Below are 25486 nucleotides of genomic sequence, written 5' to 3'. Positions count from 1 at the left end.
ATATGACATAACAATCTATCATACTAATGAATTTAAAACAACAACAGCAACAACAAACCTAAAACCAGACAGGCTCGGAGGGTAGAGATTGAAACCTGGTGAAGGATCACACAGACAAGAGCTGACAAAGTACCTGGGTAGTTGGGCACTGAAAATATGAAAAGCCAGCTCCATGTGATTTATTTTGGAAGTAAGAAGAGAAGGCAACAATGATCAAGAGAGGTTGAGTTTCTGCTGGACTCATCCATGATGATACTTTTAACACAATTCTGATTCATTTTATTATTGGTATTATTTAAAGCAGAAGGGACAATTCTAGGTCACAAAATAATTCCTGCCTCAAGCCCAAGAGGACTAGCTGGAGAAGGGCATTTCTAGAGGACTTCAGGGACAGGCACCACTCGAGCTGTCCCAGCTGACTTTTGTCTCTCCCATGAACAACAAGCTCCCCCTGTTTTCTTCTAACACACTGAAATGCCACAAGGATGAGAGGGGAAATAGGCATTTCTGACAAAAACCATGCATGTTTGTTTTTTTCCAATGGCTTTGATCCAAACTTAGCCTGAAGATGTAGAAAGCCTTGAGTTCCACCACAGAGAAATTAAGCTGGCTGCTCTAAGACCTTCCATGACGGATGACTCCATTTCCCTGATGCTTTTGTGTCTCACGAGAAGCTCCACCAAAAAGCCCTGTCTTGGCTAAGTAAAGAGCCCTGCACAACATATTCCCCATTGCTGTATAAAAACTGGCCACAACAGTGGCCATGTGCTCTGATAAAGTGCTGTCTTTGCTTGGAAGCTCCAGGCTGGCCTGCAGGACTGAGTTTTCAAACTCAGCCCAGGGAGGAATGAAGTCCATCACACCAACTGCTGGTGCAAAGGAGCAGGTGGAGGCTATTTGCAGAAAAAGAGCAAGTTGGAGCCTGCCTTGCTCCTGGGGACAATGCCTCCCTGCTACGTCAGGGAGGGTGAAGCTCTGGGGTGACAAGATGGGAAAACAGCTGGATGAAACAGCAGCATGTCCAGCCAGGTTTTGCACCAGAAACAGTCCCCAGAGTTAAGGGCGGTGAGTAAAAAATGTAAAACATGGAATCTTGGCTGACAGAGCATCTGAAGATAGGGCAGGCAGAGAGGAGTGGGCTGTGCTTCTCCTGAAGGAGAGGAAGGACAAGAACTACTGGAGAGAGGCCAGCCCAGGGCACTGAGGTGCTGAAGGGGCTGGAGCATCTGCCTGGGAGGAAAGGCTGGGAGAGCTGGGGCTGCTCAGCTGGAGAAAAGGAGGCTGAGGGGGGATCTGATCAGTGCTGGTCAATATCTGCAGGGGGTGTCAGGAGGATGGGCCAGACTCTGCTCAGGGGTGTCCAGGGACAGGACAAGGGGCAATGGGCACAAACTGGAGCACAGGAGCTTGAACCTGGAGATGGGAAAACCCTTCTTGACTCTGAGGGTCCCAGAGCCCTGGGACAGGCTGCCCAGGGAGGCTGTGGAGTCTCCATCCCTGGAGACATTCCAGCCCCACCTGGACGTGTTCCTGTGGGATCTGCTCTAGGGGATCCTGCTCTGGCAGGGGTTGGACTGGGTGATCTCCAGAGGTCCCTTCCAACCCTGACAACTGTGTGATTCTGTGATTCTTCCTTAAGCTCCTTTCCAACCGTGACTCCAACCTCTTTGCTATCTCCAGCTCCCAGTGTCTGCTCTGACAAGTCAGTGCTTTAATTATATGAACCATCATGAGACTTCAGAACTTACATGGAATTAATTTTAGTGATTTATACTTCCCACAGCTATTGTTTTGGATTGCTGGTTAATTTAGAAATGGCCAGGTTTGTTTTCACTTAGTTGCAGGTTATCTCCTCAATAGTTGTATGAATTAGAGAAATCTCTTCATACACATGAAGCTTTGAAGATGTTGACAGGCCTCATGAACAAAATGTAAAAGCAAAGACAGCACCCACCAAGAAAACTGGAACTCCTCCAATATTTTAGAGGGAAGGAGGAGAATAAATCCTTCCACTTGACTTCAACAGAATGGATACAGTTGAATACTTTATGAATATATTAATTAGAAATATTTTCAAGTCTTTTCACTGTTAATTTGTGCATTTAAAAATGTTACTTTTTTCTTTTTTCTTTCTCCAGGCATCCAGATTTTCATAGAATCACAGCCTGGTTTGGGTTGGAAGGGACCTTCAAGACCATCCAGTCCCAACCCCCTGCATGGGCAGGGACACCTCCCACCAGACCAGGTTGCTCCAAGCCCCATCCAACCTGCCCTTCAACACTGCCAGGGATGGGGCAGCCACAGCTTCCCTGGGCAACCTGGGCCAGGGTCTCCCCACCCTCACACTCCAGAATTCCCTCCTCATGTCTCACCTCAATCTCCCTCCTCCAGTTTTCATCCATTCCCCCTTGTCCTCTCCCTCCCTGCCCTTGTCCCAAGCCCCTCCCCAGCTTTCCTGGAGCCCCTTCAGGCACTGGAAGGTGCTCTAAGGTCTCCCTGGAGCCTTCTCTTCTCCAGGCTGAACAGCCCCGTTTCAAAGGCCAAAAATCCCCAAATAAAACCAGTAGTTCCACCCCCCAAAATAACATTCTCTTACATCTACGAGGCAAGAAGGTGAAAACATTCTGCTTGTCCAGAAGCAAGCAGTAATTCTCACTAAACCAGCTTCCCAGCATCTGCTCACAGGAAGCCAGCTGGCTGTGACTGGAGCTGGATGTGGACACCAGATCTGTCTCCTGTAGCTCCGCAGCTGCAGTTCTGAGGGGCCACTCTCCACCCAGCCCCTTGGTAGCAGCAGTATCCTCAGCACAGGCACGGAGGAGATGGGGGGATGCTCTGAGGGTGGCAGCAGAGCAGACCACCCTGCCTGGCATGGCAGGCACCAGGGGTTGAGCATGGCAAGGGCTGCACTTGGGTTGTTCTCTGCCTTGAACACCAGGACCTGCTATGTCCAGACATCTAACTCCCTAGCACACACATCCACAAGATGACACTTATCTCTACCTTCACACCACTGCAAAGGGCACTGCACAAACCTAGCACCATCGTTCTCACGTATCTTCCCCTTCATAGCCAGGGTAGCTCTGGCCAGACTTACCTTTGGTAGTTTCACTTTCCCGGATCAGGAAGGTACCTCTGGGGTTTCCAAATGACAACAGCTGCCTCTCTGCATCTTTTCGGCCCAGTTTGCCAAAGTACCACCTGAGGGAAAGACCAGGAGCAGTGAGATGGATGCTGCACAGCCCCACCGGCCTGTCGCAGCGCTGGGACACGGGACCGTGCAGCAACTACCGTGACTCAGGGGTACGCAACCATTTTTGTCACACTGTGGCCCTGTGGTGGGAAGGGAACCTGGAGGGATGTGTAGCAGATGCTGTACACGTGGTGCAGCAGCACCTTGCATGAAGCTGTACCAGCAGGTGCTGGGAATGTTTGTTCAGTGCCCTCTGGAAGTGGCTGGACTTTGACAACCAGAGCAAGACGTGGCAGGGGCAGGGACAGACAAGGGAAAGGGCAGAAAAGTGTGGTGCTGCTGGAAAGCAGGATTTTTACAGGTGTTGCTATAACCTCCATGTTTGACCTACACAGTGGTGTGGTAGTGTTCAGTCTCTCTGTTGCAGCACAGCTACAAAACCCCAGTAGATGGGCCAGATGTGACCACTTCACTGTGGCTCTACAAGGCTCTCAGACTTCTGGCATCTTTTCCTTTCTGCAGCAGTTTTTGTGTTTCGTTTCGTGTTTCTGTCTGCTTAGGTTTGCTTTTTGCTTCACCATAAAGCAAGTACGAGCTGAAGTACAGGCTACAGCAGCATCTGCTCAGCTACATCCACTCCTCCGGGGTCTCCTGCAGACTGGAAGCCATGGGGATGCACACAGCATTCCATCTTCCCACTGACACCTCCCCATGGTGCTGCCTCCTACCTACTGGTGGGTGTTTGCTGCCCCCTTGAAGAGACAGTTTGCCCACTAATTGACCCCAAATATTTTAACGAGTTGACTCAGGCAAAGCAAGGGCACCTTCCAATTGAAGCTTGGAATTAGATGGCACTTGGATAAAGGAAGCAGACCTTTAGGTTTTCTTCCTTTGTTTTTGACACCGAAAAAGCACCCAGCTTGTGCTCCCTTTGTTACCAATTACCTAATTTTTCATCAGTGCAGTTAAGAACTGAAATAAAAATAACGTGAGTCATTTGAAAAATGGCTGCAATCAATCAAAGCCAACTGCTCAAACCTCCTCCAAATGCAGCACTAATGGGTCCTTGCAAGAAAAAGAAAACATACTCCTCTGCTTGGATGGAATCGACTGGAGCCACATAATTGCTGGGAATGTAACCAGTTTCTCCTGTTGTCAAGGACCGGGCCTCCCACCAGTCTCCTTCCCTGCAGAAACAGAGGTGAGGAAGAGAAATGAGAGTGAGACACACCTTAAAGACAGGGGTTATGGCTTTGCTGGCAGCACCCACAGCTGCAGGGGCTGAGGAGCCTCAGTAACTCATCCGACGCGCTTCTGAGGGAGCTGTTTGCTTCTAAACACCAATAATACCCACATTTCTTCACACCTACTATTATTTCCGTGGTGATCAGTGATGTTGCCTTCCAAATGTAGCATAATGGTATGAACAGCGAAGTCAGGGTTGGGGGGGGCTGGATTTGGACTAGAATACTGAAAACTGCCTCCACAGCAGGTTTTCTAACACAGACCCTTGAGAGAGCTTGCAGAAAAGCTGCCACACTGAGCACTGTCACATCCACAGCGCATTTTAAGCTTCCACAGGGATAACGAATCCAAAACCCAAAAGCACCAAGAAGTCATCTGTCAGCTGGAGCCTTAGATGGCCCTCAAGGATCACACTTCATTGTCTGAGATTCCCTCTTCTGGCCACCTAGAGGAGGTATCTCTGAAGCAGCAAAGGACTTGGCTGCATTTTCAAAGACTTAAAAAAACCCCCACTCTTCTACAACATGTAGGTACGATGAGGTCCATGCAGGACCATCTTGCTGCAGTGCTGCACAGGCTGAGCATCATCACCACTGTGAGGGTGGGGAGAGCCTGGCCCAGGTTGCCCAGGGAAGCTGTGGCTGCCCCATCCCTGGCAGTGTTGAAGAGCAGGTTGGATGGGGCTTGGAGCAACCTGGGCTGGTGGGAGGTGTCCCTGCCCATGCAGGGGGTTGGCACTGGATGGTCTTGAAGGTCCCTTCCAACCCAAACCAGTCTGTGGACCTATGACTCTATGATTTCTGGTTGTACACTGGTGCCCACAGTGGGACAGGGGCCTGCCCTTCAGCCAGTTGCTGTAGAGGGCCCAGCTTTAAGAGAAGTTTATTTCTCAGCTTTTTACAGGACACAACAACTTGTGATTTAGCAATTTGTATCTGTCTCTTTCTCAGCAGGACATTCTCCAGTGTTTATCTCCTACCACTACTAAGAAACATTATCTTTTCTATTTCTGGGCTGCTTGGAAAATCTTTCTCAGTTCCCCTCTCTGCAAAGCAGAGATCTGCTCACTAAATAAAACACTGCTCTCCAACGTGGCAGAGAATGTAGCCTCTTCTGTAAGCAAGTGGTCACAGAAAGCACACTGTGTAAGCTATTGCTGGCAGGAAGGGTTGTAGCAAGGTGAGCTCTTACTTGAAATTTTCAACTCCACTTTCTGTGACAGTTTGAACGAGTGTGGAAAGCAACTAGAAACCAGCTGTGATTAGTCAAAAAGGAGGCGTTCTGGACTTTACAGTTCAAAAAAGTGAAGAACGAGCAGCTTTTCTAGGGGCTGGCAACTGATGCTGTTTTAACACACCCTGAACACGTGTGTCAGCACGTCAGACAAATGCCCCTGTATCTGTCTGTGTCCCTCCTTTGCCCAGCTGAAGTACTAACCCTTCCCCCACGTGTTGCTGTTGAGTATTTCTGAGAGGTAATGCCAAACTGTGGCTGATAAATCTTACCAGTCCATTTCCTCCCCTTGCTGTACAGACAGTCCACTAGATGGAGGTATTTTATCATGGCCAGGGAGGAAAAAAAATATCAGTCCCCTGGATGATCACAACATCAGGAACAAGCCTCTCTGCTTTGACAGATAAGCTGAAACCTCTCAAAGCACTGCCAGGAAGGAGGAGGAAGGCAGAGGGTTTCCACAGCTCTGAATTTTGGACACCCAGCTGTGGCAGGAGGAGACTAATCCATGGAGCTGCCAGGGAGGGCAGGATGGGGATGCAGGGGGGGGCTGAGTCTTGCTGAGCCCCCAAGTCAGGCTCTGCTCTGAACCAGCCCTGCAGGCACTTCTTTTTTTGAGATAATTTCTGATTTCAAATTCCAGGGATACCCTCCCCACACCCTTTCAGGTACTGCTGCCCGGGGCTTTCAATCGAATTTCATTTGTTGAGAGCTAAAAAAAATAATAAATAAATCCACCCCCAAAAAAATTTACAAACTATTTGTGTGCATGTAGATGCTCTGTGGTTGCAAGCAGCATTGGCCGACTCTTAAAAAAATGGGCTTCTTTCATATGATTTCTGATACAAGTGAAGAGGGGAAGCATTCTCCCAGAAAAGCTGCTTTCTGGAGACGTCCAGCCTGGCTCCAGGAGTGTGCTGAGGTCTGTGCTCCCAAGCAGACAGAGCTGACTGTGATGGGAACTGGGCTCTATAATCCTACAAGAAAAGCAGTGGATACTTGCTTTTTTTTCCTTAGGAAACCTTCCTCCAGGCAGTCATCACCTGCATGAAAATGCATGTACTGCAACTGCCCACACGTGGGGGAATCTCTCTGTCCCACCAACTCCAGGTACGAATGTTCCTCAAGTCCCAGGGAGCTCTCCCTGCTTTCATCAGCTGCCGTGTCTATGGAATTTACAATGGGTGGGATTTCTTCTTGGTTCAAGCTATGGCACAGAGTGTGCAAGGTTAGGAAAGCAGCAGGCAACATGAACAATAAAAGGGTTTTTTTCCAAGTGCTAATTTAGAAGTAGAGAGGTTTTTACACTGCTGCTCCCTCTACCAGTTGTAACTGAAGTTTCTGAGCTTTCATCTATTTCAAAGCTCTTCAGCTTCATGAAATATTCCACAGAAATACCTGGTGGGGTTTTATTTTATTATTATTTTTTTTTACTTTAATGCACATTGAGCCAACTCCAACCCTGGAGTTGTTCTATTAAAATTAACAGGAGTTGCACCAGGGATGAATTTGCCTCAGTGTCATGTTGTGTAAGAAGAAAAGATGAGAGCAGCATCCCAAAGCCTCTGGAAAGTGACACCCTTGGTTGGTAACCCACTTTTACCTCTTCATGAGAGCAACACTGAACATAAAATAAAACCTTCAACTTCATGTTCTTAGCCAAGAATTACAAGATGTGCAGATATAGGTCAGTAGCACAGTAAGTTTTAGATGTTATTTTTAAATTGCTAAGGGATTTTTGTTTGCTATGGGAAGTTAATAAAATTCATTTTAAGTTGATGACTTTTGAGATGGAATTGCAGTTTCATGCCACATTCAACTGTTCAATGGTGCATTCTCACTTAACAGAACTTCCTAGCATGTTCTGACTGTATCAGCTACCTTTAAAAGGTAAAAACCAAAATCTGTAAAGTTGGCAGGCAAGCCTGGGGAGGGTCTCTCCCATGAATCAGTTTTTAGCTCACTCTGTCTAGAGATAGTTACAGCAGGTTGCAAAAAGTTTTAGTACACACCTTGCAGAAATTCTGTGATTACTGGTAAAGTCCAGAGCTGGTCCTCTCAGTTCTGAGGGGGAGCTCAGTGTGAAATGTAAGCAGTGAATCACACAACCTAACTCTTCTTTTGGAACTAAAGCTGCACGTGATTGAAGGTTGTGGGCTTTTTTTTCAGTAATAAAGTACTCTGCAAAAGTGCACTGAAGGCAAAGATGGGGGAGCAGGCATGGAGTAACCCCCTACCTATCTTGAATATCCAGTATTAGATTTTACTAATAACATAAGCAGACAAATATAATTGTCAACATTATAAGTTACAAAATACTAAAAAGCATATTCCCGAGCTGAAAACTTACGAGCTGTTCAGTATTTGAAATTTTTCTCCTTTGTGAAAACTCAAGTCATCTTCTGTTCTTGCTTCATAGTCATAAAGCGCCACAAAAAGAGTTACACCTGGGGAAGAAGAGAGGTGAGTTACACTCCAGCACAAACAACAGGAGGGAAAGGAGCCTCAGGAGACAAGATGGCAAACCAAATGTAAGCTATGCTGGTCGCTGAGGAGCAAAAGAAACTGAACCATAGAATCATGGAATGGTTTGGGTTGGAAGGGACCTTCAAGACCATCCAGTCCCAACCCCCTGCATGGGCAGGGACACCTCCCACCAGCCCAGGTTGCTCCAAGCCCCATCCAACCTGCCCTTCAACACTGCCAGGGATGGGGCAGCCACAGCTTCCCTGGGCAACCTGGGCCAGGCTCTCACCACCCTCACACTCCAGAATTTCCTCCTCATGTCTCACCTCAATCTCCCCTCCTCCAGTTTTCATCCATTCCCCCTTGTCCTCTCCCTCCCTGCCCTTGTCCCAAGCCCCTCCCCAGCTTTCCTGGAGCCCCTCCAGGCACTGGAAGGTGCTCTAAGGTCTCCCTGGAGCCTTCTCTTCTCCAGGCTGAACACATTGAAGCCTCCTACTTTTGGACAACCCTTCTAGTCCCTGAGCCTTCATGCAGCCAGTGGGCACACCACTGCCTTCAGCTTCTGGAGTCATCAGTCCTCTTGGCTTGGTACCCACACACAGTGCAGAGGATCCCAAGCAGGCAAAGGGGGTTTGAAGAAAGGTTTTAGACACAGCTAATCCAAGTATTTCCTCTTAACCACTTGAGCTGGCTCAGACCACACTTTCCATTCCCTGGCAGAGGGGTGAAGCAGCCAAACTGGGCATGTACACATAATTTCTGACCCCCCCCCAAGTGAACTAGCACCTGCAAGTCAGCAGAGGTAGGGCTGAAGACCCAGCTTTGATTCTTTGCACCAGAATGAAAGAGCTGCTCCCAAAAGCAGGTTGCTGAGATCTAGCCCTGCCCAGCTGTGCTCACCTGCCTGGTACCCACCGGAGCACAGAAAGAGACACTGACACTCACCAGTTCCTCCTCTTGTCCGCAGCGTCCCTGTGTGGGAGGAGGAATTGACTCCACCAAACACAGTCAGTCCTTGGCCTCCTGTGGCATGGAAGTTGTTGTAGTTGGGGATTGAAGTGACACCAAAGCTAGGATAGTGCTGCGGAGTGGGGTCTGTCCCATAGCGGTAGCCTGAGCTCTGAGTTAAACTGCCATCCCTCTCATCAGTCAGTTTTGTTGCTTCTTTATCCTTACATTGCACACAGCCCATTATCTAAAATCCTAGGACAGGAAGGAAAGGACAGGTGTTCATACATGGATGCTCAGCAGATCTCCTCCACACCCACATATAACCAGGCTCAAAGTTCACCACTAGTTAAGTCCTTTGAAACCCCCCCCTGCAGTGGTTTGAATATAAACAGAACCACAGAATCACAGAACATTAGAGGTTGGAAGGGACCTCAAAGATCATTGAGTCCAAACCCCCTGCCCGAGCAGGACCAAAAAAGAAAACAAGAAACCCTAGGGCAGGTCACACAAGGCATCCAGGTGGGTCCTGAAAGTCTCCAGAGAAGGAGACTCCTCAACCTCCCTGGGCAGCCTGTCCCAGGGCTCTGCCACCCTCACAGGAAAGAAGTTCCTCCTTACATTGAGGCGGAACATCCTGTGCTCCAGTTTGAATCCACTGCCCCTCATCCTGTCACAGGGCACAAGTGACAAGAGCTTGTTCCTGCCTTCCTGCTGCCCTCGTGTATTGATAGATGTTAATTAGATGCCCCCTCAGTCTTCTCCCCTCCAGGCTGAACAGCCCCAGGTCTCTCAGCCTTTCCTCCTAAGCAACACGCTGAGAAAAGCTCACACAAAATCTTCCTTGCAGTGGTTTCCCACTGGACAAACGGGTCCTGCCAGGCCAGGTCTGGCACAGAGGTGGTGAGAAGATGAAGCCCCTCTTTGCTCGGCCTCCCCCAGGGAGAGCACGACTGGCAGGCAAAGGCTGCAGCCAGAGAGTGCAGCTGGAGCTGCTCCAGTTTGCCCCCAAAACACAGAGTGGCATCCCAGACAGGAGGAAACAGACAGTCCTGCTGGGAAAGGTCTTGCCTGGCACCTCGTGGGCACTACCAAGACCTGGCTTGATGTCTCTGAAGTTTAGGTGCCTACCTCTCTCCAGGTAAGGGAGACAGAGGGTGAGCGGACACATCCCAGAAGCAGCCCTCTGAGAACAGACCTGTTACCTGACCCTGCCTGTCACCTCAGCACCAACACCTCCCCATCCCCGTGCTGCTGTGACCAGACTCTTCCCGATGGGCTCCAGCTGAACCTAAACACAGACCCTGAGTTTCTGAGCCTCCATGAGAAACACAGTGATCAGCTGCTGGTCTGGCTGCTCCCTTGCTCTGAACCAGCACAGTGACTCTGACGTGTAAACTGCCACAGCAACAGCAGCCCCCAAGCACCGTGGCTGCAAGAGCAGCAATGACCAAAGAAAAATATTTGGAAAAAAAAATAATACAATGACTGGACATCCTTTGTCCAGGGTATACACACAGAGAGGGATAAAGAAATCACAGAATAGAAAAAATAAGTATAGCGAAGAACTTTCATTTCCCATTTCAGCCAATATCCATTGCCTAGAACAAATAAACAGCCTGTTATTTTTTTGAAATACCCTCTTTTTGCTGTGGCTGCCAGGCTGGCTGTTTTGTTTGCCTGACACCAACATCTACACGGGCAATCGGTTTTGCCAAACTCCTGCTACTCAGAAGAAGCACATTCCTCTGCTGCTAACGCCTCAAGGATGAAGGAGATGTCTTTGGAGATGTTACTCAAAGGTGAGGTTTGCAGAGCTCCTCCCAGAGCCAAGGAGCCCCGTCAGCATTGCCAGGGAGCCAAGCAGGACCACAGGGAGGGTGAGGACCCCATGGGGCTTATCTCACTGCTATCAGCACAAGGAGGCTCTGGGTGGGAGGATGAGTCCAGGACTCATGCTGGAACACAGGCTTGTTCACTTCCAAACAGTTGTGTGATATTCAGGCTTTACAACTCAAAGAAGAACCTCAGCAGCCTTTCTGTTGGCTTGCAACTTTGCCTCCCTGTGAAACTCCACTGCTTCTTCCCTATTCTCTCCTAGCTCTGCTTCCCCCCTTATTTTCTCCCATGTGTTTTCATGGGAAAAAGTAGAAGAGAAAATGAAAGAATGAAAGAAAAAAAGAGATGTGAAACATGAAATCTGGGAGAATAGTGAGGGGAAAGGGTTCTTCTTGTTGCTCATTTGCAAACTCTCAGCTGAGCAGGGAAAAAAAAATCTGCACTCAAATCTAGGAAGATTTATCAACTTCCAAGTACTGAGAAGACAGCCCGACACACTGCACTGGCACATTGATGAGGAAGAAGTTAGAACTATAAATCAGCTGCAAAATTAAGATTGTTCAAAATATTAATTCTGAAAAAACAGAATAAATCAGGAACTGGGATGCAGACATCTTGGTAGTTGAAGAAAAAGAGTGGTTTGGGGGGTTCTTTTTATTAGGAATGATGGATAGAACACCAGCCAATTACCATTGTCTTGATTTTTGCTTGGTTTTTGCTCCCTTTATCTCTTTGCTGGCACTGGCAGCACAAGGGGAAGGAGAATTTGATGCCAAGTGAATGCATGATAAAAGGGGCTTTTTCTTCCACTTTGCCCTCTCCCACTTTGTCACAGTGTCTAGACAATCCAAGTGAAAAGACTGCTTGACTGTAGCCACTTGTGAGATGTGACAGAGGGTGTTCCATGCACACATCTTTTCAAGGCAAGGCCCTGGAATTGGTCTGTTCCTGGCTCAGAGAAACCAGCATCACGAGGAGTTGGCTACATGTGAGAGAACACAGGGATGCATGTACATGCTCCAAGTGATCGCAGCTAACTCAGGCTTTCAGAGACAATAAATATCACCTCCATCCAGCACTGGTCTTTGTGTCAGCCTTCCTGAGAGGTCTGCAACCCACCTCATGCAGATCAACTTCCCTAATTCAAGCCAGTTGAATCTGCTTCGTTTTGTTTTTAAAGTTGTGCTTTTATGGGCAATATAAAATGTGTGTTTTCATGAAAACATAAAGACATTTACTTGTTTTTTGAGATTTCCTTCGAGACAAATGAAAATAGCCATTATGTCATTTGTCTCCTTTCTTGTCCTTGCTACGTTTCTTCCTGCTTTCCAGTATGGACACTGCCAGCCATCCAACATCAGCCCCATCAGAACAGTAGTTTCCTCCCACATGGTGGAAACAGTACTTGGCAAAGGCAGAAAATTAATTATGTCATTATTAATTATTTATATAATCTTAGCACCTTAATTACTTTCAGTTAGGAAGCAGATGGGGGCTAAGGAGATGTTATTAACACTGCTATTATTATCCTACATCACTCTCCTTCAGTTTTTCTTGTTGGTTCTTGATACAAAATGGAAGCCAAGGCTGCAGCCCCTGCCAAAGGCAGACACCCACCCCTCTAACAGGAACAAAGCTAGCTGAAATCCAGGAAAAGCCCAGGAGGAACTCCATTTTTCATGCTTCTTTTGAAAGGAAATTCTCCAACATGTGATTTTTGAAAGGCAGAAAGTATTGATAAGCCTGTGCTCAGTCCAGCTCCTGCAGTTGTAAGTTACCAGGGAAGGCTGGATGGGAGGAAATCTGGTGTGAATTCAGCCCTTCAGAGCATCAGAAGTTTTTCCATCAGATTTTGCAACTTGTGGCTGAAACTCTGAATGATGGCATCTCTTCAGAACCTGCTTTTTTGAGTGCTGTAGAAGACAGTGGGTCCTCACAAAGTCTGAGGGAGGGGGACAGGGAGATGCAGGGAGGCAACAGTCTACTCTGCAGGCTCCTGCCCATGCCGTGGCCTCTGTCCTCCCACCCCTTGCCTGGGAAAGAAAAGGAGACCTCCATGGGAGAGGGCTCCAACCTGCCCGAGAGACAGGGAGTGGGTTCAGACCCAGCTGGCTGCTTTCTCCCTCCTGTCCATGGTCTTCTTTGGACTGAAATTTGATGGTATATTTTTAGGAGAAGTTCTTTCAGCAAGAGACATGAAAGAGAAAGGCTGGGTGACTGCTAACTGTCAACTGTTTTCTTCTTACTAAGTCTCAGGAATCTTGTCTGGAAAGCACCAGCAGGAAAGCTGAGTTAAGAAGCAGTTATGTTAAAAGGGAATCAGAAGAATAAAATCCTTGGCTTTTACTCAGCCTCTGCAGTGAACATGCTTGTTAATCAAACCAAGGGCTCCGTCCTGCATGACTGTGAAAAATATTCTCTGAGGGATATGTTCTTGCTGTTTTATGTTTTGCTGAAAGCCCTACAGAAGCATCAGTCTGTGACATCAAATAAGGCAAATTTCATGAGCTCCAGTAGGATTTAATATTCAAAATGCCACATTCTGAGGGACTGTGAAGATGCAAGAAGGACAGAAAAGGCGTTCCAAGAATAAGAGCTACAAAAAATGTTAAAAAAGACTTTAGTTTCCTATGGAATGTCTCCTGCAGGCTGGAGAGGGGGAATAATCAACAGAGACATTTACCATGAATTTGAAATACCTAACTTTCCACCCCACAATCACTAGTTCCCTAGAGACAGTGATGGAGTACATCTTTTGAAACAGAAGCCTGAGACACATTAAACCCCCAATTTTTCAGAAAAGGTTTGCTCACCCATTGTGACTATCCCAAGTCATTAGGGAGGCATTCCAAGCTGGGCAACAAACAGGCACTTAAAATGAGTCCTGTGTAGGTCCAGCAACTCTCCTCCTTGCTGACCTCTCTCTGGCTTACATCTATGCTGATGGGAGCATTTTGGATTTCCAGAATTCATTCTGTGTCAGTTTCAAGCCAACCCAAATTAAACAGATGGAATAAACCAGCAACACTTGCTGCATCACTTTTGTTTATATCTGTTAACTCTGGGTCTTTTTAGAGGATTGCCTTCATCCAGCTTGACCAGTGACTCCATGATTTTTAGGAGTCATTAAGCAGGTCAGAAAGATACAAAAGATGCTGTAAAAAAAATTAGAACTGTTGGGTGTTATTCATTATTTCTCCAGCTTGTGGGTTTCTGTGTATATGGATATAATTTTTATACTAATGGCCTGATCTAGGAAAAAATACAATTTTACTGCAATGTGATAGATCTGGTTCATGCCTAAAAGAGGCTGGAGAGTGGGGATTTGTGTAGGATGCCTGCAAACCTACATGTGCACCTCATCTGCCATGGGGCATTAAAAAAGGTGGATCAGAGAAGACACAGCACTAGGGCTGGATCTCCTGGGACTGGAGAAGTTATGCAAAAAATCTCACATACACAATGTGGTATTCCTGAACAAAAGGGCAAAAGTTCAATTCAAGGATCAAGATGTATCAGGATCAGAGACTACACAGCAACAGCACTTTCAAAGAAAAACAGCCCTGAAAAATGCCTGAGCTGCACTCGTTTCATTTTTGAAGAGAGTCCTTTAATGCTTCACCCCTGGACTCTGCCTTAGGGGGCTGAGCAGAAAAATTTCATCATAGAATCCAATAATGGTTTGGGTTAGAAGGGACCTTCAAGATCATCCAGTCCCAACCCCCTGCATGGGCAGGGACACCTCCCACCAGCCCAGGCTGCTCCAAGCCCCATCCAACCTGCCCTTCAACACTGCCAGGGATGGGGCAGCCACAGCTTCCCTGGGCAACCTGGGCCAGGCTCTCACCACCCTCACACTCCAGAATTCCCTCCTCATGTCTCACCTCAATCTCCCCTCCTCCAGTTTTCATCCATCCCCCTTGTCCTCTCCCTCCCTGCCCTTGTCCCAAGCCCCTCCCCAGCTTTCCTGGAGCCCCTTCAGGCACTGGAAGGTGCTCTAAGGTCTCCCTGGAGCCTTCTCTTCTCCAGGCTGAACACCCCAACTCTCCCAGCCTGTCTCCACAGGAGAGATTTAGCAGTTACATTGCTTGTTTGTTTGCAGCAGTCCCAGGTCAGGCCAATGCCCAGTGTCAGTGGACATCCATGGCTGGAGGAGCAGGAGGACCAGTCTGACACCAGCTCCTGCTCCCAGGCTGCCCTGGCTCCAAGCTGACAGTGCTGGAGTGCTCTTACTGTTGTTTCTTGTGGGCAGAAGGTTGCTTTGGAAGTCTTCTACAAGGCTGTCAGAAGGGATTCAGGGAAACAAGCAGCTCGTGCTGCCATGAGAAAAGCAGAGCCTGCAAGGAGCTTTGAAGTGCCACGTCCTGCCCTGCTCCTCTTCCCTGTTCTCGGGGTGGCTGGGGATGTGACCCTGGGAATGGCAGCTTCCTGACCCTGCAGACAAGGCTGAAGTTGTAGCACATCTGCAGAGCAGAGCACTGTGCCTGCCTCCCCTCTCTTTCCCCTTTGGGACCTGAACTAAGAGTCAGTTACGGAAGGTGAAGATTTGGGCTTCTTGCCCGTTTAAATGACAGCCACCCTCACAGGCCAGGACCAACAAAGAGAGGGTGCATGTTGAAGGATTTAATGGAACTAGAACCAGCCCCTTGGTTTCTGCCAGAGGTTGTGAGCACAGCTGTCCATGGGGCAGAAGAGCTGGCCATGGAATAGCAGGAAGAAAGAGCAATGACTGTCTTGACAACCAGATCCATCATCTGGCTGGTGGGGTATGGTCCCTCTCTGGCAAGAGGTTTGTTACCATCTAGGCAATCTATTTATTATCTATATATCTATATTTATTACAAGCTAAAGAGGAAATAGGCAGTCCATGGTCCAGCCAGGCAGGCAGGACAATAACCATGTCCATGTGTGGGGCTTGCTTTGAGGGCCAGCTGTGGAGGTGGGACTGGCTGGTAAATGGCTGGTGTGGGGGTCACCTGGCAAGGCCCCAAGAAGATGCATTAGCACAAGGCAGCTGTTGGAGCAGCTGGAATTCCAATGGTGAAAGAGGAGGAGACAAACCCTCCAGACTGCCCACGAAAGGAGACCCTGCCACCTGTGCTGCTTTCTGCAGCCCCTTTGCCAGCCCAATCTGTGAATGTTTCGGCCTCATCTTTTTCAAAACCCAGCAGATTCTTTCCTGCTCTCCATCAGGCACCTGGAGCAGAACCAGGGCAGAGCAAAACATCACAAGTGATGGCAGCAGAGTCTCTGCAACCTCTTAGCACAGCAGTCACTGGCTTACACCTGGTGCTGGCTCAGGCTTTTGTTACTTTACAAAAAAAACAACACTGACCCAGAAACATGCAGAGCAGGAAGATCAGCTCCGAAGAGAGGTTTTCTTTTCCAACATCCAACCAAACCAACATCCAAACTCCATTTGTAATCCAAAAGAAAGAAGTTTGCTCACAGATAACTTGAGCAGGAAGGTTTCACATCCATACACGGAAGAGCAAGTCAGACTCAAATCTCCACTTGGGATTGTTTTCTTTCCTTTTTTTTTTTTTTTTCCCCCTGTTTGTTTGTTTGTTTGTTTTTCTTAAGATGCACTAAAGGAAACCTTGAAGTTAACAGCAGAAGGCAGCAGCTACACAGAGTCAACACATGGCTTACTCTTAACTACAGTTAAACCCCAAAGGATGGGTCTGTCCTTGGTTCTGACTAACACAAGACCATCATGTAAATTCAACAGCATCATTTCCAGCTACATCCCTCCGTCAGGTGGCCTGGAGTAGCTCTGTTCACCAGCAGAGAGAAATGGCTGGATGGTCTGCATAACTATTTTGAGCTAATGCACCTAAATTTTCAAGTGCTTTTTAAGTATATAAATTAGAAAGCCTGTATCAGGAGAACTGCTGCTGCAAATGCCAGAGTAATTTTATCTTGGAAAAAGAGGTGAAACCATTTCTCCACTGATATCCTCTTTCTTTCCCACCATTAAGAGAACAGAAAGATGATTGCATCTTGATTCACACTGTTCCATTTTTTTTTTCTTTCCTTTCAATTCTTATTTTTAGAATTTCCCCAGGATTAATGGGCACTGCTCTGCAGTATGGCAGCAGCATGGAGCAGAACTCAAAATGTGCATCAGGAGGAGCAGGGAAGGAAGGGGCACAGGAAGCAGTACAGAAGCTCTGCCCCTTCCTTCATTCTGGAGATGTAAGAGACACAGAGAAAGATTTCCTCTCAAAAAAACCTTATTGCTCCATCCCCACCCCCCTTTGCCTACCCACAAACAAACCCAACCTCTTTCCTGCCTTTTCTGATTTCTGTTTTGTGACTGAAGAACTCAAAGGCTGTGAAAGCAAGGAAATGGGAGCAAGCTGAACATCAGATCAGGAGATGACTTACTTCCAGACCATTCCAGGTGCCGTTCTCTCCCGAAGGGGCTCTTGTTTCACCCACACTGCTACTGCTAATCTTTCACAAGTGGTATTTAAAATTCTGTATTTGTACAGTTAGATTAGGGAAATAAAACACTTCCTTTCCTAAGCAGGAGCAGAAATGTGCCTGCGGCCAGCCCACAGAGAAACCCCCCAGTCTCTCCCCATCCCTGCAGCTGGCTTCAGCCCCAGCAGCAAAGATGAAAGACCCCAGAGAAGGTGGGAACCACATGGTGGCAAAGGCCAGGGAGCAACCAGAGGGCTGAGGGGACCCACTGCCTGGGTAACAGGCAGACATGAAAGCTCTGCCTACACCTACACACACACACCAAGTGCTGACAGTGAGACCTGTTTTCTCAAACCCAGCTGTTGCCACCGTGGTTTCACGGCAGGACGGCTACGAAAAGTGCAGCAGGCTTGGATGGGGTTAAGTTTCTTCTCAGCTACCCCTGCTGTGCTTCAGATGTGTGACCACAGCAGTGCTGGTCACAGCCCTGAGCTGCTGCTGAGCAGAGCTTGCTCAGTGCCCAGCTCTTCGTTTCTCACTCTGCCCCCACAGTGAGGGTGGGCAAGAGGTGGGGAGGGGGCACAGCTGGCACAGTGGACCCCAACCAGCCCAAGGGATACTGCACACCATAGGATGGCATGCTAAGCCTTAAAAGTTGAGTTTTAGGAAAGCAGCCACTGCTGGGAGACTGGCTGAGCACTGGTCTGCTGGTGGGAGGTGGTGGGTGGGTGGGTGCCTGTGCATCACTTGTTTGCTTTTTGTTTCCTTCGCTTATTAAACTTTTCCACAAACTGTTTTTATCTCAACCCAGCAGTTCTCTTGCTTTTGCCTTTCTGATTCTCTCCCCCTTCTTGCTGGGGGGCAGTGAGTGAGTGACTGGGTGGGGGGCTTAGCTGCTGGCCAAGGTTGGCCCACCAGCGAGAGCTGTTCTTGGTCCAGAAAATGACTTCAGAAGCACACAGGATAAGCCACATTAACCAGACAGGCAAGAGTTGAGATACTGCCTGGAGATGAATTTGTCAGGATTACAAAGATGACACGTTACCATCTAGTCCATTTTTAGCAGAGATTTTGAAATCTGGAAAACAAGAGAGTGGGAGGCTTAGATGGTAATGGAGAACACACTGGGTCATGGGAAGAGACAGGTCCTAGCGTGCATTCTCCCTCACAGAGAGTGGCAGCATTGACACATCCAGTCCTCTGCTGGGCAACCACCAGGCCACTAACACCTGTGATTCTCACAATTGTGTTCTACAATCATGTTCTACACGTGTTCTCAACCCTGTGCTGCTGCAGGCTGCATCTGGGCCACCAAGGATGTCTTCTAGGAAGTTTATGGTCTATGTCTCCTTCCCTTTAACCACACACAGTCCTTTGTGCCAAAAAGCTTGGAAATACCCCTAGAAACAGTGATAACCTCCACAGACCTGGGTGGGCCACAACACTGGAATGACTTTGCAAATGCACATCCACTGGATGCTCTGGCAACCTTTTGCTAGTGGTGCTTGAGCTCCTCCTTGCTCTGCCTGCACATCTGCCTCTGGTCTGACTGGTTCTCTGAGTATGAGCAGTAGAAAGCACTGACCCAAAGTGCCCCTGAGGATGGCTCCAACCATCCTCATCAGGAGAATGAAAAGAGGAAGAGGTGGACGACAGCAGCTTCCCTGTATCTTTGTATTCAAGACAGAAAGGGAAAGGAAGGATGGGATGGTAATCTGGGACAGACAAGGCAGGGTTTCACTGGACGTGACCATTTTGTGATACACCTTCTGGACTACACAACTGTCAACAATTTAGGAGACCTGGAGACCGTGTCTGGACTTCCTCCCTGTCCCCGAGCACAGAGAGACAAAAAAATGAAGACCGAGGAAGTTAAAAAGCAGGTGAACAGAGCAGGGGACAGAAGTCAGATCTGTGGATTGTGTTGGAAAGAAGAAGTGACCTCTTAACAGAGGAGGAATGCCCACTCTGCCAGCCAGGCTGGCTGGGTGAGTCTGACTAAATAAGCAACCAAAAGAACATTCAGCAGAAAAACATGGGATCAAGACCAATGGTAACCAAAGCAGAGGCTGTAAAATGACCTTCTCTGTTGCCTATTTGCTAATTACAAGCACATGATAAAAATGGATAAACTCTCTGTCTGCAGAGCAGACACACAGAAAACTGATAGATTTAGATTATTAGACTATTAAAACAGTTGTAGCAAATTTAAGAAATCCAAATGGAAGAGGGGAGTCGACAGGCTCTGTGTGTCACAAACGATGTCTGAGTGACTGTCAAGTTGGAATTAGGTAGTCATGGGTATTTCTGAATCAAGATCCACCCAAGTGGGGGTATGAGTTATCTGGTGCAGACCAGGAATGACTGCAGAGCACAAGATAACTGGTTTCTTCAACCCCTGCACACAGTAAGTATTAAAAAACCCCTTGTGTTACCATCTCAGGGCCATTCAATCTGGACAACTTCTGCTGCAGACCTCATGTCACTGGCACTAGGACGTGCCTGTACTTTTCAAAAGGCTATGGATGACAAGTTACTAACTCCTCATTTAAAGGCAGATTAGTCTTCCCAGCCCTGTGAACTAAAGCTCCTGTCAATTATCTAAATGAGTCACATACATTACAGGCCTCGCAGCATCAAAGAGAAATCAGGAGCAGTTCCCAGCACGATGACCACAAGGTGCAGACCCTGTGGGATGTAGGTGAGCCCCACTGCACACATCTGAGCCCCACCGTGGTGGCCCCACCAGGCCGTGCAGCAGCAGGACCTGCTGGCTTGCCCCCTGCCCAGCCAGGGACAGCAGCACCAGGAGCTGGTCCCAGGGTGTAGCTGCACTTCCATGGCCTGGGAGTCACACGTGGTTTAGCAGAGGAGCCAGACAAGCCCTGCTCTAGACCTTATCTCAGGAGGAAGGAAATGATCAGAAACCAGAGGGTCACTGGTTGTTTAGGCTGAAAAGGACTGACACTTTCTGTGCAAATAACCAACATTGTCTGAGGTAAAATCCAGACTACTCAGTTTTATACAGTATTTGATTCATAGACTCACAGAGTGGCGGGGTTGGCAGGGACCTCTGGAGATCACCTGGTCCAACCCCTGCCAGAGCAGGATCCCCTAGAGCAGATCCCACAGGAACACGTCCAGGTGGGGCTGGAATGTCTCCAGGGATGGAGACTCCACAGCCTCCCTGGGCAGCCTGGCCCAGGGCTCTGGGACCCTCAGAGTCAAGAAGGGTTTTCTCATCTCCAGGTTCAAGCTCCTGTGCTCCAGTTTGTGCCCATTGCCCCTTGTCCTGTCCCTGGACACCCCTGAGCAGAGTCTGGCCCATCCTCCTGACACCCCCTGCAGATATTGACCAGCACTGATCAGATCCCCCCTCAGCCTCCTTTTCTCCAGCTGAGCAGCCCCAGCTCTCCCAGCCTTTCCTCCCAGGCAGATGCTCCAGCCCCTTCAGCACCTCAGTGCCCTGTGCTGGCCTCTCTCCAGTAGTTCTTGTCCTTCTGGAACTGGGGAGCCCAGACCTGCCCCCAGTGCTCTTGAACATGATCTCCTCAGGTATACATAAATTAAAATCACACTGTATGTTTTCTGAGAGGCAACATCATAAAACTATGGCAAACAGGAGTCAAATCAGGCTGGAGACAGAATGTACAGAAAGTTGCTGACATCTGTGAATGGCTTAAGACATTTCCTAAGTGCCTACAATGTTACAACCAAAGCAGACTGGGCTAGATAAAAATAACACACAACAACAAAACCCCTCAGCTGGGTTTGCCAGAGAAGTGAAAAGACACAAAGTGTCATATACAAAACCAACACATCAAAAGGGGAAAGGGAAAAAGATGGTAATGAGTCAAAAAGCTAAAATAAAGATTATATACAGGAAGCAAGAAAATACCAGAAAAATGGAAGCAGGTAGAATCAGGTATGCCAGTTCTTGTTTTTCTAAGCAGGTGATGGAAATGCTGAACAATGAGAGCAGTAGAATTGTTCATAACAATATAACAGCAGCAGAAGTTATTCAAGAAATATTTCTGATGAGGGCACAGGTAAGTGCCAGATGATCTCTTCATGATGACAATGAAATAACTTCCCCACTACAGCAGCCCCTGGAAAGGGGATGTTAAAGCAGCAGACACAGGAACCCAGGAGTTTCAGGTTATTTGCCAGAAATAAACCTCTCTCAGAAGGTTTCAGGGAGCTCCTCTTGGAGCTGCTGCTGCTGATCTAAGGCAGTTCTGGTCTGCTGGGGAGGGACCAGGAGGAAGGCTCATGTTGAGCCTCTGCTTAAGAAGGGTGAACAGTAATTACAGGCCAGGTGGCCAAGTTTCCAGTACTTTGCATAGGACAGAAGAACTGATTAATAAAATCTTAAAATAAAAAGAGAAGCCCTATAATTACAGTCAATCTACTTGTTTTTAGGGAAAACGGAGGATCCTGTCAAACTAATCTGATGTAATTTCTTGCAAAAATTACAAGTCCACTTGTAAGAAATAAAAAGTCTTGACTGTGTTACAAGCCTAAGTCATCTGACTTGTTCTGTAGAACATCCTTATGAGGAAACTGGATGCTCTGGAACCTGTATGGAGTGTGGTCCATCTGCACCTGGAGAGCAGGGCCCCAGAGATGGGGAGCACCACGGGAGATGAGGCAAAAAAATCAAATGTATTTTCTACTGCAGTCACTTTGGAGTCCACAAGCATATGAAATGTACCAAAAAGAAGTGAAGGAAGCCAAAGTGTAACTGTAAATGGGAAACTATTTAGTAGCAAACAGATGGGTTTCTGTTGGGTACCCACAGGTATTGGTGATCATCCCTTTACTATTTAATCACCTAACCAGTGATCTGGGTTAAATTTCAGTCATTATGGTTAGACACCAGACTGGGGACAGCACAAAACAAGGAGTGAAAGGACAAGCCTGACACAGACCAACTGGGCTCTGTAGAAGCATGGGAGAAACCAGTTTAGCTGTTCATATGGCCCAGGGCAGAACCCTCTGGTTAGAATAAAGAATTCAGGCCATCCTTACAGGGTGAGAGGAAGAGAGAGGACTCTGTCCTCCAAAGCAGAGACTGAATGTGAGACCAGGGGTCCGGGGATGCAATCAGCATGAATTCCCCACGCAAGGCTGTGGCCAGCAGGGCTGCTGTGAGCCTCAGCTGTAGGGACAGATGGAAATCAAGGTGTGAGTGGGCAGGTTACAGTGACGCCGTGTGTGGCTGTCATGCCTCTGCTCTGGGAAGAAAGCATCAGGTTCTGCTGCTCCGTTTTTCAAACAGAGTGTTGGAAAAACTGGAAGAGTGTTCAGAGGAGAGGGAATAAAGAACTGAAAACACTGGGTAGCAGGAAGGTTTTGTTACAGACACAAAGCTTAAAGGGAATTTTCATAGAACCATATAATCATAGAGTGTCAGGGGCTGGAAAGGACCCCTGGAGACCATCGAGTCCAACCCCCTGCCAGAGCAGGACCACCTAGGGCAGGTCACACAGACCCCAGATGGGTCTTGAAAGTCTTTTAGAGACAAGATTTGGTTATTCTGTTCACAGTACAGAAGTATTCATACGGGGAATATATTTGATCACAGAAAGCTCTAATCTAGCAACAGCAGAAAACTCACTGGAACTGGATCCAATCCAGACTGTGAACAGGCAACTTTGTTTTGCTTTTTCAGCAATGATCTGTTATGGACAATTAACCAGTAATTAACCCTTTGCAGCACAGCTGTGATGTACTGCTCATCTCTGCAGAGCTGTGAAAAGAGCTTTAAAACAGGATACACACCAATGCAGCTTGGGTTCTAGGCATGAAGCCGGAGCCCCAGAGATCTGATCATCTGCAGGCTCTGAACATTTCCCTCTAAACATGCTTGTCTGATGTGACTCCAGTTCCAGTGACACCAAGTTCTGGGTTGTTTCCCTACCTATTTTCCTTACTGTATTTTGCAGCAGGAAATGTGTATTCCATACGTAAGGAGACTGCACTTACAAGAAATAATGCAGGAAAGGAAAGTGATCTAATTTCTATGCTGCTTCCTTCCTTCTGCAGTGTGCTGCATTGAGATGTTTGTTCCAGAACACAGATATTACTTCAAGGCCAAGATTTTATTTACCATGACCCTACAAAACAAGCCTTCAGCTAAACTGCAGTTCAGACACCTCAAGCTGTTGTCATTCTTCAAAGTGATTTAGTTAAGTGGGCTTAAAATTTATCTTTTCAAGGTTATTGAGCCTGCCTTGTCCATGGCCGTATTTTTTGGAGTCAATGCCACAGTTTTAAAACTCCTGTGACTTAAGAACGCTTCAAGAAGATGCAAACAGTACTTCAAGCAGGAAAGATCAGCTCTGAAGGGTCCCTGTGTGATCCTGACCATCAGCGCTGCCGACTGTAAGAAAGTGGCTGTTGTGCTGCATTTAGGGAAGCAGCACAAGCTCTTCACGAGCTGCTCCCATCCATGGACTTACCAGTGCTGAACACAGACACCTGCCTGACTGCCACGCTTCTCTTCTCAGCTTTTGCAAAACCAGGTTTTAATTTAGGCAGCCTGAGGTAGCTCTTTAAGAGGAAAATGTCGAGCATTCCCTCAAACTTTTCCCGTTTGTTGCTGCGACCGACAACACCCGTGACTAATCCATTATAAATGGCCACATGCAACTGCCTCCTGCCTGCCAGCCAAGAGCTGGCAAGAGGCTCTGTCCTGCTTCAGGGCCAAATCTGCATCAGGGAGGATGGGGAGTTTTGAGCACCAGCAGATTGGCAAGGTGTTGGCTCAGTGCCTGCTGCTCATTGCCAGAGTTGTTGGGAAGGGACAAACAGATCATAGTCATAGCATCTTTCAGGTTGGAAGGGACCTTAAAGATCACCAAGTTCCAACCTCCCTGCCAGAGCAGTGAACCCCACCACTAGACCAGGTTGCACAGATGGGCTGGGAGAGGCCAGTGCCCTGGATTGCATGGCTGTGGAAATAACATCCAGCCTTCATTTTCTCTGTCTTCTCTGCTGTTCTAACACAGAAGATAAAACCATTATAAAACATTCAACCTTTTAAGTCACCTCCACTATGCCCAGTATTTCTGGTGAGCTGACAGCACCAACTCTTTCATACTTTTATGTTAAAGAGGTATGGGAGTTCAAAAAATAAATAAAATCAAGGCATAATTCAAAAAGTTATGTTTGTGTTGTTTGTGATGCAAGCAGTGTGCTCTTCTGGCAAGACAATATTGACTCTGAAACGCAGATTTGCCTCAGGCTGGGCTGGAGCTTCTGCTTTTTGTTTGCATTTGGGTACTTAACCATCTCCAGTGAAGATTTTCTTCAGCGGGAAGAATGAGGCTACATGTTCTCTTTTGTACATACACTTTTCTCAGAGCAGTTTTTCAGATGCCAGGAGCATAAATCCGAGTGAAAGAAAACAGCCCCAACTTTCTTGCAAGCTCAGCAGTGCTTTGCCTGGGCTGCCCCTGCCCCCAGCAAGTGATACATCTTAGTACATCTGTTTTCTCGGCGAAGTCTTTTTGCATTCTTTGCAGGGCACAGGAAGGATGTGGGCTCCTTTTCACATTCAAATGAGGCAAATTAGCCTGTGCCTGGTTCCTACAGTATAATGCTTATTTTACATCTAAGCGTGAGAAAAGGGGAGGAAATAAAACCCAGCACATTGGGTGGGTTACATGGTTTACTTTGGTACAAGTTAAGTCTTCCTTTGCAAACTGCTTTCCACAGGACAAAGTTGCAGGATGGGGTTCAAAAGTTTAACCATGTCAAGCGACTGAACAGGTTGCAGGTGGGAACAGGAGCCACAGGTCCCTTAAGCAGGAGAAAAAGCTGAAAATGGCAACCTGAATCAGCAGGGCTCCAGCAACCCAGGAGATTCCTGAAGAGCACTGACGGTCACTTCTTCACAGGGGTGACAGAAGGGCTGATGGTGGGAAATGCTGAGCTGGACCTTGCACCTACAGACACGGACCAGGGATGTGCAGGGCACGGGCTGCACTGACCAGGAGGTGGTGGATGTTCTTTTTTTCCAAAAACTGGGGTCACAACCCTGGACTTCAACAGAGCAGACTTTGGTCTCTGCAGGGATCTGCTTATCATGGGATATAGTCCTGGAGAAAAAAGAGGTCCAGGAGAACT

The 25486-nt window shown here is 47.7% G+C and overlaps 1 protein-coding gene across 4 annotated transcripts in view; it reads right to left on the bottom strand.

Moving 5' to 3' along the window:
- The window catches only part of FYN (FYN proto-oncogene, Src family tyrosine kinase), a 129040-nt gene that overhangs the window by 28850 nt on the left and 74704 nt on the right, over nucleotides 1-25486 (bottom strand). For all 4 annotated transcript variants that reach the window (XM_051613136.1, XM_051613135.1, XM_051613137.1 and 1 more), the window contains 4 exons: nucleotides 9083-9340; nucleotides 8022-8118; nucleotides 4282-4380; nucleotides 3098-3201 (listed from right to left, as the gene is read on the bottom strand). In XM_051613136.1, coding sequence (XP_051469096.1) covers nucleotides 3098-3201; nucleotides 4282-4380; nucleotides 8022-8118; nucleotides 9083-9329 — 547 coding nt within the window. In that variant the 5' untranslated portion in view covers nucleotides 9330-9340. The remainder of the gene's footprint in view (nucleotides 1-3097; nucleotides 3202-4281; nucleotides 4381-8021; nucleotides 8119-9082; nucleotides 9341-25486) is intronic.

This window comes from Apus apus, chromosome 3 (assembly GCF_020740795.1).
Source record: "Apus apus isolate bApuApu2 chromosome 3, bApuApu2.pri.cur, whole genome shotgun sequence".
In the NCBI taxonomy this organism is placed as follows: domain Eukaryota; kingdom Metazoa; phylum Chordata; class Aves; order Apodiformes; family Apodidae; genus Apus; species Apus apus.
Note: the sequence above shows the minus strand (reverse complement) of the source record. Positions and strands in the feature narration are given on the sequence as shown.